Source organism: Dipodomys spectabilis, unplaced genomic scaffold, assembly GCF_019054845.1.
Source record: "Dipodomys spectabilis isolate Male_0828 unplaced genomic scaffold, ASM1905484v1 ptg000030l, whole genome shotgun sequence".
Classification (NCBI taxonomy): Eukaryota; Metazoa; Chordata; class Mammalia; order Rodentia; family Heteromyidae; genus Dipodomys; species Dipodomys spectabilis.
In genome coordinates, this window is record NW_024870707.1 from 8,253,004 (window position 1) to 8,265,530 (window position 12,527).

Below are 12,527 nucleotides of genomic sequence, written 5' to 3' on the forward strand. Positions count from 1 at the left end.
TCCCGCTCAGGTTATTCTGTGGAAAGATGAACATCTTAACGGGGCCCTAAGTCTGCAAAATAGGTTTGCTCGGATTAAACCACCTTGCAGCTCCAGGATGCCATTCCTGCCATCAGAAAGGACTACGGACTGGCGGGCGCTGGTGGCTCACGCGTCATCCTAGCTCCTCTGGAGCTGAGATCGAGGATTACGGTTCAAAAAATCCAACCCGGGCAGCAAAGTCCAGTCCGTGAGACTCTTATCTCCAATAGACCACCAGAAAACCCAAAGTGGCGCTGTGGCTCAAAGTGGTAGAGCGCTGGCCTTGGGCTGAAGAGCTCAGGGACAGCGTCCAAGCCTCATGACTGACCAGAGAGAGAGGGGAGAGGGAGAGAGAAAGGACATTCCCTTCAGCCTCCTTCTGGAGGATGGGCTCTGTCCTGGGAGGGGCCCACAGCACAAGGAAATCCTGGTCTGATGGGCTGCTTTGAACTATGTTCAAGTTTGAAAGTTTCTTATCCGGTGTCACCGGTGGCTCCTGCCTGGAATCCTAGCAGAAGCCTGAGATCTGAGGACCGAAGCCAGCCTGGGAAGCAAAGGCTGTGAGACTCTTAACCTGCAATCATCCAAAAGCCAGAAGTGGAGCTGTGGCTCAAGTGGTTGAGCTAAAAAGCTAAAGGACAGTGCCCTGAGTTCAAGCCCCAGAACCAGTACAAGAAGGGGGAGGAGGGGGAGAAGAACAAGAGGAGTATAATATTAAACTAGCAGCTTTATTATTCTCCTAGGGTCCAAATCCTCTACTTGAGGAGATTTCGAAGGGCTTGAGGGAGAAAAACCTGTAAAAAGTGATGGAGATCAGGGAACAAGCCTTGAGAGTCCTGGAGCGGGGTCACAGTGAGAGTCTGCTCAGCCTGCGAGGCGGATGCCACGAAGGTCAGGAGAGGCTCGGTGTCTGGCGTCTGTTCAGCAGTATTTGTTTCTCTCAGTTCCTGGGTTACCTGAGCCTCCATGGCTAGCCATTCTGCTCCCGCGATGGCCTTGTTTCCATCTCCTGTTTTGCTTTGTTGCTGCAACCGTCTCCGGGCACGCCGCCGCCCCTGCCACACTCGGTGCCACAAAGCACAGCGCCAACTCACTAAGGTGGGGTATGATGCCCCCTTTCCAGGCTCACCTTGAGACCCATCTCCAGCCATCTCAGGTGCCATGGGCCTCTGCTCAGTAAGTGTGTCTAGACAGTTTGTGGTCATGATGGGCAGCTCACCTGACTGCCCAGGGCTCCGCATGGCCCAGTCCTGCGGCACCTCTCCAGCCTCTATCACCATTTCTTCCACCCTGTCTTCACCATGGTCTTCCTCATATCCCTGCTGCTCCTCTTTCCCCTCCTCACTGCTCTTTCTCTGCCCATCTAGTTTCAATCTCTTGCTTGTCCCTCCCTGGGGAGACTCAATTCTACCTCCTTCGGACCGCGGCCTCTTGGTTCCCTGTTCTATATGGCATCCCAGTGCTTCCCTTAACACGCGGACCAGGACATCAGTGAGCTGGGGGAAGGGAGCAGGGGGAAAGGGGATGGGTGTGGCAGACAGCAGGGAGCTGGGAGAACTGGGCTGCAGAAGGGGGAGAAGCCCCCAATCCCGACCCCGGGAGGATCGCTGCTGGTACTGGAGGCTTCGGCAGTAATTGGCTGCTGCTCGGCAGCAGTTCTGGAGCCACCCGGCCACCCGGCTGGTCACATTGGCTGCAACATTGTGACTCAGGTCAAAGGGGTCCTGGAGATTCATGGGGCCAAGGCGCAGACCCTCCCAGAGATTAGAGGGCACCTCTGCCACCGGCAAAGCCTGGCCTTCCCTCAGGGATAGCAGTGAGTCACGAAGATCCCAGGAAGAGACACAGGAGAAGAACTGGGCCAGCAGGGAACCTGGAAGAAGAAACAGACTGAGGAAAGGGGTCACCATGAGGTGAGGACTGAGGCAGGTCTTGCACCAAAGACATTTCCTTAACAGTCACTTGGCAGGAACGTCCTTCCTTGGAGAGACTTCTTTCTTCCCAAGAGGCTCAGAAGAGTCCTAAGAAACCAGGCTTCTGATTCCCTTAAAAAAGAGATCAAGCCTCCTGCCCTGCATCCCCAGATACTGCTCCTTGCCTGTGCTAGTGGCATAAACCTTGGTCAAGCCACATAACTCCTCCAAGGCACGGTTTCTTCAATGCCACAGGACCAGCATCTGGTGTGTTACCCACTGTGATGACCAACATCTTCCCACCACTGATGGATCACAGTTTGAGCTAGCCCAGGCAGAAAAGTCTTCTATCACCAATTAACCAGCAATAAAGCTGGAAGTGGAAGTGTGGCTCAAATGGTAGAGCACCAGCCTTGAGTGAAAAAGCCATGTGAGGTGAGAGGCCCACTCCAGACCAAAAGAAAGGGACAAAAAAACACAATCACTAGTTTTCTACCACTCACTGAGGGGCTCCACATTCGTGCTGGGCTCCAGTCTTGAGGCATCCCTGGGGAAACTACAGTCCCAGCCATCCACTTCTACCTGTTCTCCCTCACCTGTGGAAGTAAAATGGAGGGAGTTAGCTTTGAAGCAGGAAGATGAGGGCACTGAGGGGTGAAATGGGGTGACAGCAGAGCTCTCATTGTGCATAGCGTGGTATATCTGATGAGATAGGACAGGGGCTGCCTGCAGTACCTGCTTTCTGGGTGAGCTGAGCCACAGCGGGCAACACAGGAGGGTCCCTGGTCTGAAGGAAGTAGATCACCAGCAAAGTCAAGGTGTAGTTATTGAGAAGGGGGCCACTTCCTGGGTAAATAACCAAGAATTCCAATTAGGGGCAAGAGACATGGCTCAAATGATGAGTGCCTATCTAAAAGGCTGAAGCACTAAGTTCAAACCCCACTATGACCAAAAAAGAGGTGCTTCCATACCCTTGGTAATTTTCTTGACTCTGGTTCCCTGAATAGAGAGTCAGGGTGAAATATGCCTTTGTACAGGCCAAATCTGTTCTTTCTCACCTGAAAGCCCTCGACCCTGAGCCCAGCAGCGGATGGTGTACACAAGGGGTCGCACTCGCCTATCCAGCTCACAGCAGAGACTCAGGAACCGAGAGTTATGCAGGGCTAGCCTAGAACAAAGGAAAAAAGAGAGTGTTACGTTTAGTAAATCTTAGACCCTATCACCTCACTAGCTCCCATTCCAGACTTCAGCCCAGCTGGAGTTAGGCCAACATGGCTTCCCAAAGTGTGCTAAAACAATGATCTTGTGAGAGGGTATACAAAAGAAGAAAAGACAGCCAGGGAGATGGATCAGACTATTCAGGACTGGAGGTGGCTCAATTGATAGAGCACCCACCTAGCAAATACAACACCCTCAGGTTCAAACACCAGCAATGCCTCGATAGATTCACAGATGGGTAGATAAGACTGTTGCGATATGCAAAGACTTAAAAGACAAGCCGGGTGCTGGTGGCTCACACCTATAATCCTAGCTACTCAGGAGGCTGAGACATGAGAATCGCAGTTCAAAGCCAGCCCGGGCAGGAAAGTCCCCATGAGCCTATTATCTCTAAATAACCACTCAAAAACTGAAAGTGGTGCTGTGGCTCAAAGTGGTAGAGCGCTAGCCTTGAGCACAAAGAGGCCCAGGGACAGCGCCCAGCCCCACGCTCAAGCCTCACAACCAACAGAAGAAAAAGAAGACAAGAGAAGGAAAAAGGGAGAGAGAGGAGGGGAAGCAATGGAAGAGGACAGGGAATCTACCTATTAACATTTCCCAAATTCAAGTAACTACAGACTCTCTTCTATATCCCTTAAAAAATATTATTACAGCTGGGCATTGATGGCTCACACCTGTAACCCAAACTACTTAGGAAGCTGAGATCAGAGGATCAAGGTTCAAACCCAGCCAGAGCAGAAAAGTCCATGGGATTCTTATCTCCTCTAAACTACCAAAAATAAAATAAAAATAATCCTGAAGCAGAGTTTATAGCTTAAGTTTAAAAAAAAAAAAAACAAACAACTTAGGGAGACAGCACCCAGGCCTGAGTTCAACCCCCAGCACTGGCAAAAAAAAAAAAAAAAAAAAAAGCATTATGTAGCCAGGTATGGTGGCATACACCTGCTAATCCAGTACTCAGAGAGACAGACAGGCAGGAAGATCTCAAGTTTGAAGACAGTGTGGACTACACAGTAAGTTCCTGGCCAACTTGAATTGCATAGAAAAAAAGTACTCCAAGAAACCCACATAACAAACACCAAAACAGAGCCACACAGGAGGTAAAAGTGCACAAAAGATGGAAGCAACAGGACAAACGATTCAGCAAGCACAGGAGCTGAAGCAGAACTCTCATCCACCCTGAAACCCTCAGCTGGCCTTCCCCAACCATTCCCCCCCAAATAAAGGTACCGGTTACTGAGGGAGATGTCACCATGGAGACCTGAAGGCCGATGGCAGAACTTGACCACAGGGCGCCGGGCAGAGGGCACAGTCTGTACCCGATACACACCAGGGACACAGCCACGGAGAATGGATCCCACCAGCTCCAGCATTGCTGCTCCCTCGGGCTTCTCTTTCAGCACCTCTGCTTGTTCCTGGGCATTTCCAGGGTCTCCCTCTCCCCTATCCTCCTGGATTGGTGAGGCTGGAGGAAGGGACTGGGGAGAGGCGACAGTCTCAGAGGCCAAAGCAGAGTCTGGAGTCTGGGGTGCCAAGGAGGAGGAAGGAATTTCCAAGTCCAATGCTTCAGAATCTTGGGGAGAAGCTGGGGGCTGGGAGTCTAGAGGAGAGGCTGGGGTACAAGCCAGGGTTTGAGGATCCAGTGGCGAAGCAAGGGCTGAGTCCAAGGATGGAGACTCGGGAGCCTTCGAGGCTAGCTGTGGATGGAAAGGAAGTGAGTGACTGCTTCTCCTGCTGCCCCCTACTTTGGAGAGCGTGGTAGCACACTAGCCTTGAGTTGAAGAGCTGAGGGACAGTGCCCAGGCCCCACGACCGACAAAAAACAAAACAAAACAAAACCATATTGCTATTGTACTAGAGGTATGGCCCAAGTAGTATAATACCAACCTAGCAAGCACCAGGCCATGTTCAAACCCTAGAAAAACACACATTCGTATACGCATACACACAATTTATTTAAAAATATAACCCCAACATTTTATGTAAAACCCCAACTTTATAAGGTTATTACTCCTTGAAAATTCTATCAAAGCTGTCATCCATCTACACCAATTCATTTTCAGCCTAATACCAGTCCTCATTCACATTTTTTTTTTTTGGGTCCAGTCATGAGGCCTGAACTCTGGGCCTGGGCGCTGTCCCTTAGCTCTTCAGCTCAAAGCTAGTGCTCTAACACTTGAGCCACAGTGCCACTTCTGCCTTTTATCAAACCCAGGGCCTCAGGCATGCAAGGCAAGCACTCTACCACTGAGCCACCTTCCCAGCCCTCACATTTTTTTTTTTTTTGGTTGGTTGTAGGGCTTGAACTCTGGGCCTGCGTGCTGTCCCTGAGCTCTTTCAGCTCAAGGCAAGTGCTCTACCACCTGAGCCACAGTGCCACTTCCAGTTTTCTGGTGCTTAATTGGAGATGAGTCTCAAAGCCTGGGCTGGCTTTGAACTTCAATACTCAGATCTCAGCCTCCTGAGTAGCTAGGATTACAGGCATGAGCCACCAGCACCCAGCCTCATTTACATTTCTTTTGGCTGTAATGAAGTTTAAACTCAGAGCTCATGCTTGTTAATACTGCCAAGCTATGCTGCTGGCCCTATTTTGTTCTTTTTTTATTAACCAGGACTTGAGTTTGTACTCAAAACTTTGCATTTGCTCAGCTTGCTTGCTTGTCTGGCAGTTTATCACTTGAGCCACATCTGTAGCCTATTTGGGGGGGAGGGGAGGAGGTAAGGATGCGCTGGTTATTTTGGAGATGGAATCTCACGGAAACATTGCCCAGGATGGCTTTGAACTGCAATATTTTGGAACCCAGCCACCTGAGTAGCTGGAATTACAGGCATGAGCCATTGGTACCTGCCTACTTTAGGTTAGCCTACTTTGGATTTCCCAAGGTAGCTAGATAATAGGCATATGCCTTGCTGAGATGGAGTCTCCTCCACAGATGTGTTCTGCCCTGGGGCTGGAACAACAACCCTCCCTGTCTCAGCCTTCCACACAGCTTGGATCACTGGCACACACCACCCAACCCAATAATGGGTCGAAAAGAAATCTTGAACATTTTGCCCAGGCTGGCTTCAAACTCATCTCCTCTGGATCTCAGCCTCTCAAGAAGCTTAATGCCATGATTAAGCTACAATCCCATGACCTTTCTCCAGGTACCTCCCTGGTCACTCACCTGAGGTTCTTCCATATCACCTAGATCCAAGAAGAGGTCAAGATCACACCCATGGACATCAAAGCTATTTATGGAAGAGCCAAAAGGATGGACCACACAACCTAAGGACCAAGCAGAGAACAAAGGTCAGGAGACATTAGAGAGGAACTGGAGGTGCAAGAACATAATGGGGTACAGTAATGAAAGAGCAACTGAATGAATACCTCCACTTGAGGGAAGCTGGGATGCAGACAAGGAGATTCAGACACAGGGCAAGGCGTCTACTTACCTGGGAAGAACTCTGTGAAGACCTCTTGCATCAGGGCCACTACCAGGTTCCGCAGCTGCCGCTCAGCCTCAGACAACTCCCTCAGTCCCACAAGCTGCACCATTTGGGCCTCCACATCTGGGGCTTCGGCTAATGCTTTGGCAAGCTGGTGACTGTTAGGGCTCACTCCTTTGGGGGACTTGGCAGCTGGGCTCTGGAACTCCTTCTGCTCCCGAGGCCGGACACGAAGGCGATGTTTTCCCAGGCTGTGCTGGGGCTGTGACAAGACAGCCTCGCGAGCACTCACATCCCCCATCTCCACGATGGCAAACACACCCTGGCAGACCACACAGGAGAGAGGATGATGGTTTTGCAACCAAGAATCCAAGCACAGGGTCAGACAGCAGAAGAGAATATCTCTTTTGTGTGTGTGCTGGTACTGGGGCTGGAACTCAGAGCCTCTTGCTTTCACATGGCTGTTTTGCTCAAGGCTGGTGTTTTACCACTTGAGCCACACCTCCACTTTTGGATTTTCTGCTGGTTAATTGGACAAAAGAGTCTCACAGACTTTTCTCTCAAGGATGGCTTCAAACCACAACCCTTAGATCTCAGTCTCCTGAGTATCTAGGATTACAGGTGTGAGCCACCAGCACCTGGCAGTATGTTCTTTTTCCTTTTTTTTTTCTTTTCTTTTTTTTTTTTGCCAGTCCTGGGGCTTGAACTCAGGGCCAGGGTGCTATCCTTGAGCTCTTTTTCAGGTTTTTTCTAGTGGTTGATTGGAGATAAGAGTCTCACAGACTTTCCTGTCCCGGCTGTGCCTGGCTTTCCTTGAGCTCTTTTGCTCAAGGCTAGCCCTCTACCACTTGAGCCATAGTGCCACTTCTGGTTTTTGAGTGATTAACTGGAGATAAGAGTTTCATGGGAGCCAGGCACCGGTGGCTCATGCCTGTAATCCTAGCTACTCAGGAGGCTGAGATCTGAGGATCAAGGTTCAAAGCCAGGCCAGGCAGGAGAGACCATGAGACTCCTATCTCCAATAAACCACCAGAAAACCGGAAGTGGCGCTGTAGCTCAAGTGGTAGAGTGCTCACCTTGAGCTGAAGAGCTGAGGGACAGCGCCCAGGCCCAGAGTTCAAGCCCAATGACCAACCAAAAAAAACGAGTTTCATGGGGACTTTTCTGCCCAGGCTGGCTTCAAACCATGATCCTTAGCTCTCAGACTCCTGAGTAGCTAGGATTACAGGCCTGAGTCACTGGCAGTATGTTGTTTAGGTAGATTAGTGATTAGGTAGGTTAACAGTATGTTCTTTTTTTTTGCTGGTAGTGGGCCTGAACTCTGGGCCTGGGCACTGTCCCTCAACTCTTCAGCTCAAGGCTAGCACTCTACCACTTGAGAGCCACAGCACCACTTCTGGCTTTTTCTGCTTATGTGGTGCTGAGGAATCGAACCCAGAGCCTCATGCATGCAAGGCAAGAGCTCTACCACTGAGCCACCTTCCCAGCCCCTAACAGTATGTTCTTTAAACACCAGCTTTCACTACAATTACTGACTTGTCTACTTTCTCCTCTAGACTACAAACTCCATGCAAGCAGGGACTGCATCTATCTATACGTTCCCCACTCTGAATGCAATCTTAAGCAAAGTGCTTAGCACTAAGTCAACAAATGGTAAGGATGTGGTGAGCAAATCAAAAGTACACTGAGTTGGGTGCTGATGGCTCACACTTGTAATCCTAGCTACTCAGGAGGTTGGGATCTGAGGATAGTGGCTTGAAACCAGCCCAGGAAGGAAAAGACTCTTATCTCCAATTAACTACAAATGCTTAAAGCGGAGCTGTGGCTCAAGTGGTAAAACACTAGTCTTAAGCACAAAAGCTCAGGGACAGGGCCAAGGTCCTGAGCTGAAGCCCCAGGACAGGCACCAAACAAAAAAACAAAGCACACTGAATCTTTGACAAAAAAAAAGTCCCCCAATAACTAACTAGTGAGCACGTGAAAGGGGGTGGGGAAGGTGTGAGAAGTTCTCTCACGTTCTGTGGTATCCACCAAGCACAGGCCATATTAGCAAACAGCCACAAGAGACTGCTGGCTTCTCCCCTCCCCCCTTCCCCCTCTCTCCTCTGTTCCCTTACTTTCCCCCAATCTCTTCCTTCTCCGCCCCCCACCCATGCATCTTGGCTGACTCACTCTTACTCCTGGAGACATTCACTCTACCTTGTCCTTATCCATGACAACACTGGCCACAGGTCCAAATGTCTGGAAGTACTCAGAGAGCTGAGCAGAGTCCACATCCCTGGGGAAACCACTGACAAATACACTCCGAAGTCCCTGGGCCTTTCTGGCAGCTCGCAGTTCAACCAGATGTCGGTGCTTCCTGCCTCCCAAGTGAGCATCCAGGCTGGGTCCTGAAGGGACAAGGATGAGACAAAAACATCTGTGTTATTCTTTAGTGTATCTCTTCCCTGGCTCTACTCTCTGCATACCTACATCCTACTGATCATCCCAATCTTCCAAGACATAGCAAGTGTGACACTTAGAATCATCAAAGACCTTACTCCTTCCACATTTGACATGACTCCCATTTCTCTATATGATGTTTTTTTTTTTTGGTGCAGATCCTGGGTCTCAAACACAGGACTTGGACTTTCCTGCCCAGGCTGGCTTCAAACTACAATACTCAGGTCTCAGCCTGAATAGCTAGGATTACAGGAGTGAACCACCAGCAGCTAGCATTTTGTTTTGTTTTGTTATTTCCTTGCCAGTATCAGAGCTTCAACTCGGCGCCTTTCACTCTTGCTTAGCTTTTAAACACAAGCTGGTGCTCTATCAATTGAACCATACCTCCACTCCTGGATATTTTTATGTGTGTGAGAGAAAGGAGTCTCATGGACTTTCCAGCCTAGGTTGGCTTTGAACCACCATCCTCAGATCTTAACCTCTTGAGTAGCTAGAGTTATAGTGTGAGCCACAGCACCAGGTTCTAGTTCTGGCTTTTTTCCTGGCTAAAGTCTCTCAGTTTTGTCTCAGCCACCGGCACACAGTTTCTGTTTTGTTTTGTTTGGTACACACAAGCACGTGCATGTATATACATACAAACCAATCCTGAGGTTTGAACACAGGGCCTTGATGGACACTGTCCCTGAGCTAAAGGCTAGTTGCTCTACTACTTGAGCCACAGCTTCACATCTGGCTTTCAAGTAGTTAATTGGAACTAAGAGCCACATGGACTTTCCTAACCAGACTGGTCTCAAACCTCAAACCTCACATCTCAACCTCCTGAGTAGCTAGGATTACAAGTGTGAGCCACCAGCATCTGGCAAATAAGTAGTGCTTAAACCACATGTACTAGGTAAAGCAGCAAGACCTGTGAGTTATAAAGAAATTAATAAGTAACTTTCCCAGGTCCTATAGAAAAGAACTAAATCAGGGCTGTGGTATATAATGATCCAAAATGTATCAGTTTCCTCAGCTAGAGGTAGTAATAGTGTCTACCACATAGGTCCCTAGCAGAGAACCCAGTACCTGGTCAATGTAGACAATTCAGCTGTTAGATTTTTTTTTTTTAATTTGTCAGTCGTGGGGCTTGAACTCTGGACACTGTCTCTGAGCTCTTCAGCTCTTCATGGCTACCACTTGAGCCAGAGTACCATGTCTGGTTTTCTGAAGGTTTATTGGAGATAAGAGTCTCACAGACTTCCTGCCCAGTCTGGCTTTGAACAACGATCCTCTTATCTCAGACTCCTTAGTAGCTAGGATTATATGTGTGAGCCACTGGCACCTGGCTAGAATTCGATGTTACCAAAGTGTTTGTGGAACCAAGGAAGATCACTTAATTTCTGGCTTGCACTGCTGGACAAATAGTGGCAGTGCCAACTTTCAAAAGTGAAGACCTTGCTCATTGAAGATCAGTATTCCAGATTTCAAAAGCAGAATCTGTTGGATGCTGGTAGTTCATGCTTGTAATCCTAGTTACTCAGAAGGCTTAGATGTGAAGACTGAGGTTCAAAATCAACTGGGCCAGGAAAAGTCCATGAGATTCTTACTGCCAATTCATCACCAAAAAGAGGGAAGTGAGGTTATGGCTCAAGAGGTAGTCTTGAGTGAAAAAACTAAGGTACAGCACCCAGGCCCTGAGTTCAAGCCTTAATACTGGCAACAACAACAAAGAGAAATCTGGTTGGTTGTGCTTGTAATCCTAGTTACTTGGGGGAGGCCAAGATCTGGAGGACTGTGGTTCAAAGCCAGCAGGAGCAGAAAAGCCTGTGAGACTTGTCCCCCCCTAAAAAATAGCTAGTTTCCAGACTGAAAACAAATGGCAGAGTGCCAGCTAGGTAAGCTAAGCAAGAGTCCAAGGCCTTTGCTGGGCGCCTGTGGCTCATGCCCGTCATCCTGGGTACTCAGGAGGCTGAGATCTGACAATCACGGTTCAAAGCCAGCCTGGGCAGGAAAGTCTGTGAGTCTCTTATTTCCAATTAACAACCAGAAAACCTCAGGGTCAGCGCCCAGGCCCAGAGTTCAAGCCCCACAACCTACCAAAAAGAAAAAGAAAAAGAGCGCAAGGCCTTTATGCTGGTAGAAGGAAAAAAAAAGTAAAATCTGAGGTTTCATTGAGCCCCTTGTCATGCAAGCGCCTGGTCTATGTTTTTTTTTTCCCTTCTCCCTCTTCCTCAGTTAACTTCTCCAGTCATTCATGCCATGCTGTTTCACCCATCTTGCTCTCTCAGGAGGTTCTCTGTAGTGGTTCTCAGACTTACTATCTTCTATCTGATACCACAGCTCTCTATCTCTAAACTCCTATACGAGAGGCCATAGCAGATATCCAATAGACATTGGCTGAAAGGGGAATAAAGCAGCTGGGTGGCGATGGCTATAATCCTGGCTACTCAGGAGGTTGAGCTCTGAAGATCTAGGTTCAAAGCCAGCCTATAGGCAGGAAACTCCAGGAGATTCTTATTTCCCATTAACCCCCCAAAAGCCAGACGTGGAGCTGTGGCTCAAGTTGTTAAAGCTATTAGCCTTGAGTGGAAAAAAAAGGAACAATGCTCTGGCCCTGGGTCCAAGCTCCAGAACCGGCACACACACACACAAAAGACAGGGGTGGTGAGAATAAAGCAGCGAGGCTTTCCTCGTGGAGACTGCGTATCCTACGAAGGGCAGGTGCGCGGTGGTAAGCTTCGTCCCCTTCGGCAAGGCCCTCCGCCGCGCGGAGCGACTCCACGACTGCTCCCAGCATCTCTACCCCGAACTTTCGCTGGCCCCCAAAGGCGGGAGCCTGCAACCGCCCCCTCCCTCGCGGGCCACCGCTTACGGTTGGCTGTGGTAACCTGGCAGAGGCGGCAGCGGAAGCCCCCGCGCGGCAGCGCCTCCACATCCGAGCCCACCGCCGCCATAGCCTCCGGCCACAAGCAACCACCTCCCGCACCGCCGGAACTCACGGCGGCAACTCACAACCTGCTCGGAAGCCAGTTCCGGCGGTCTCACAGGAAGTGACGTACGGCGCCACCACCACACGAGCCTTCGGAAACCTAGCTCCTCAGAACCGAGTTCCGTTTCTAGGCGTCCAAAGGTTTAGGGAAGCCGGGGCGCCGGCGGCTTACGCCTGGGAGCTGAGCTCCTCAGGAAACCAAGATGTGAGGATCGCGGTTCGAGCCAACGCGGCAGAAGAGTCCCCGTGAGGCCCTTATCTCCAATTAACCATTCAAAAGCTCCTGGCGCTGTGGCTCAGAGTGGTGGAATGCTAGCCTTGGGCAAAAGAGCTCAGGCCGGGCGCCGCTGAGATCTGAGGATCGCGGTTCAAAGCCAGCCCGGGCAGGAAAGACCGTGAGACTCCTATCTCCAATAAACCACTAGAAAATCGGAAGTGGCGCTGTGGCTCAAGTGGTAGAGCGCTCGCCTTGAGCTGAAGAGCTGAGGGACAGCGCCCAGGCCCAGAGTTCAAGTCCCCCGACCAAAAAAAAAAAA

General features: G+C 50.0%; 1 protein-coding gene across 1 annotated transcript; it reads right to left on the reverse strand.

Moving 5' to 3' along the window:
- Window positions 1-730: 730 nt before the first annotated feature.
- Window positions 731-12,004, reverse strand: Tut1 (terminal uridylyl transferase 1, U6 snRNA-specific). The gene is made up of 9 exons (XM_042676418.1): window positions 11,875-12,004; window positions 8,781-8,971; window positions 6,588-6,903; window positions 6,320-6,420; window positions 4,383-4,849; window positions 2,993-3,102; window positions 2,670-2,780; window positions 2,438-2,530; window positions 731-1,894 (listed from the first exon to the last, which is right to left on the reverse strand). The coding sequence occupies exons 1-9, from the start codon at window positions 11,954-11,956 to the stop codon at window positions 777-779; spliced, it is 2,589 nt and encodes an 862-aa protein (XP_042532352.1). The 5' UTR covers window positions 11,957-12,004; the 3' UTR covers window positions 731-776.
- Between the last annotated feature and the right edge of the window lie 523 nt (window positions 12,005-12,527).

Excerpts from the sequence above, each read along its gene's own strand:
- Tut1 (XM_042676418.1), bottom strand. The coding sequence starts at position 11,956 with ATGGCGGCGGTGGGCTCGGATGTGGAGGCGCTGCCGCGCGGGGGCTTC. Across the intron at positions 6,421-6,587 it reads CTTCACAGAGTTCTTCCCAG|GTTGTGTGGTCCATCCTTTT; the intron begins GTAAGTAGACGC and ends CTTGGTCCTTAG. Across the intron at positions 2,531-2,669 it reads TCAGCTCACCCAGAAAGCAG|GTGAGGGAGAACAGGTAGAA; the intron begins GTACTGCAGGCA and ends TTACTTCCACAG.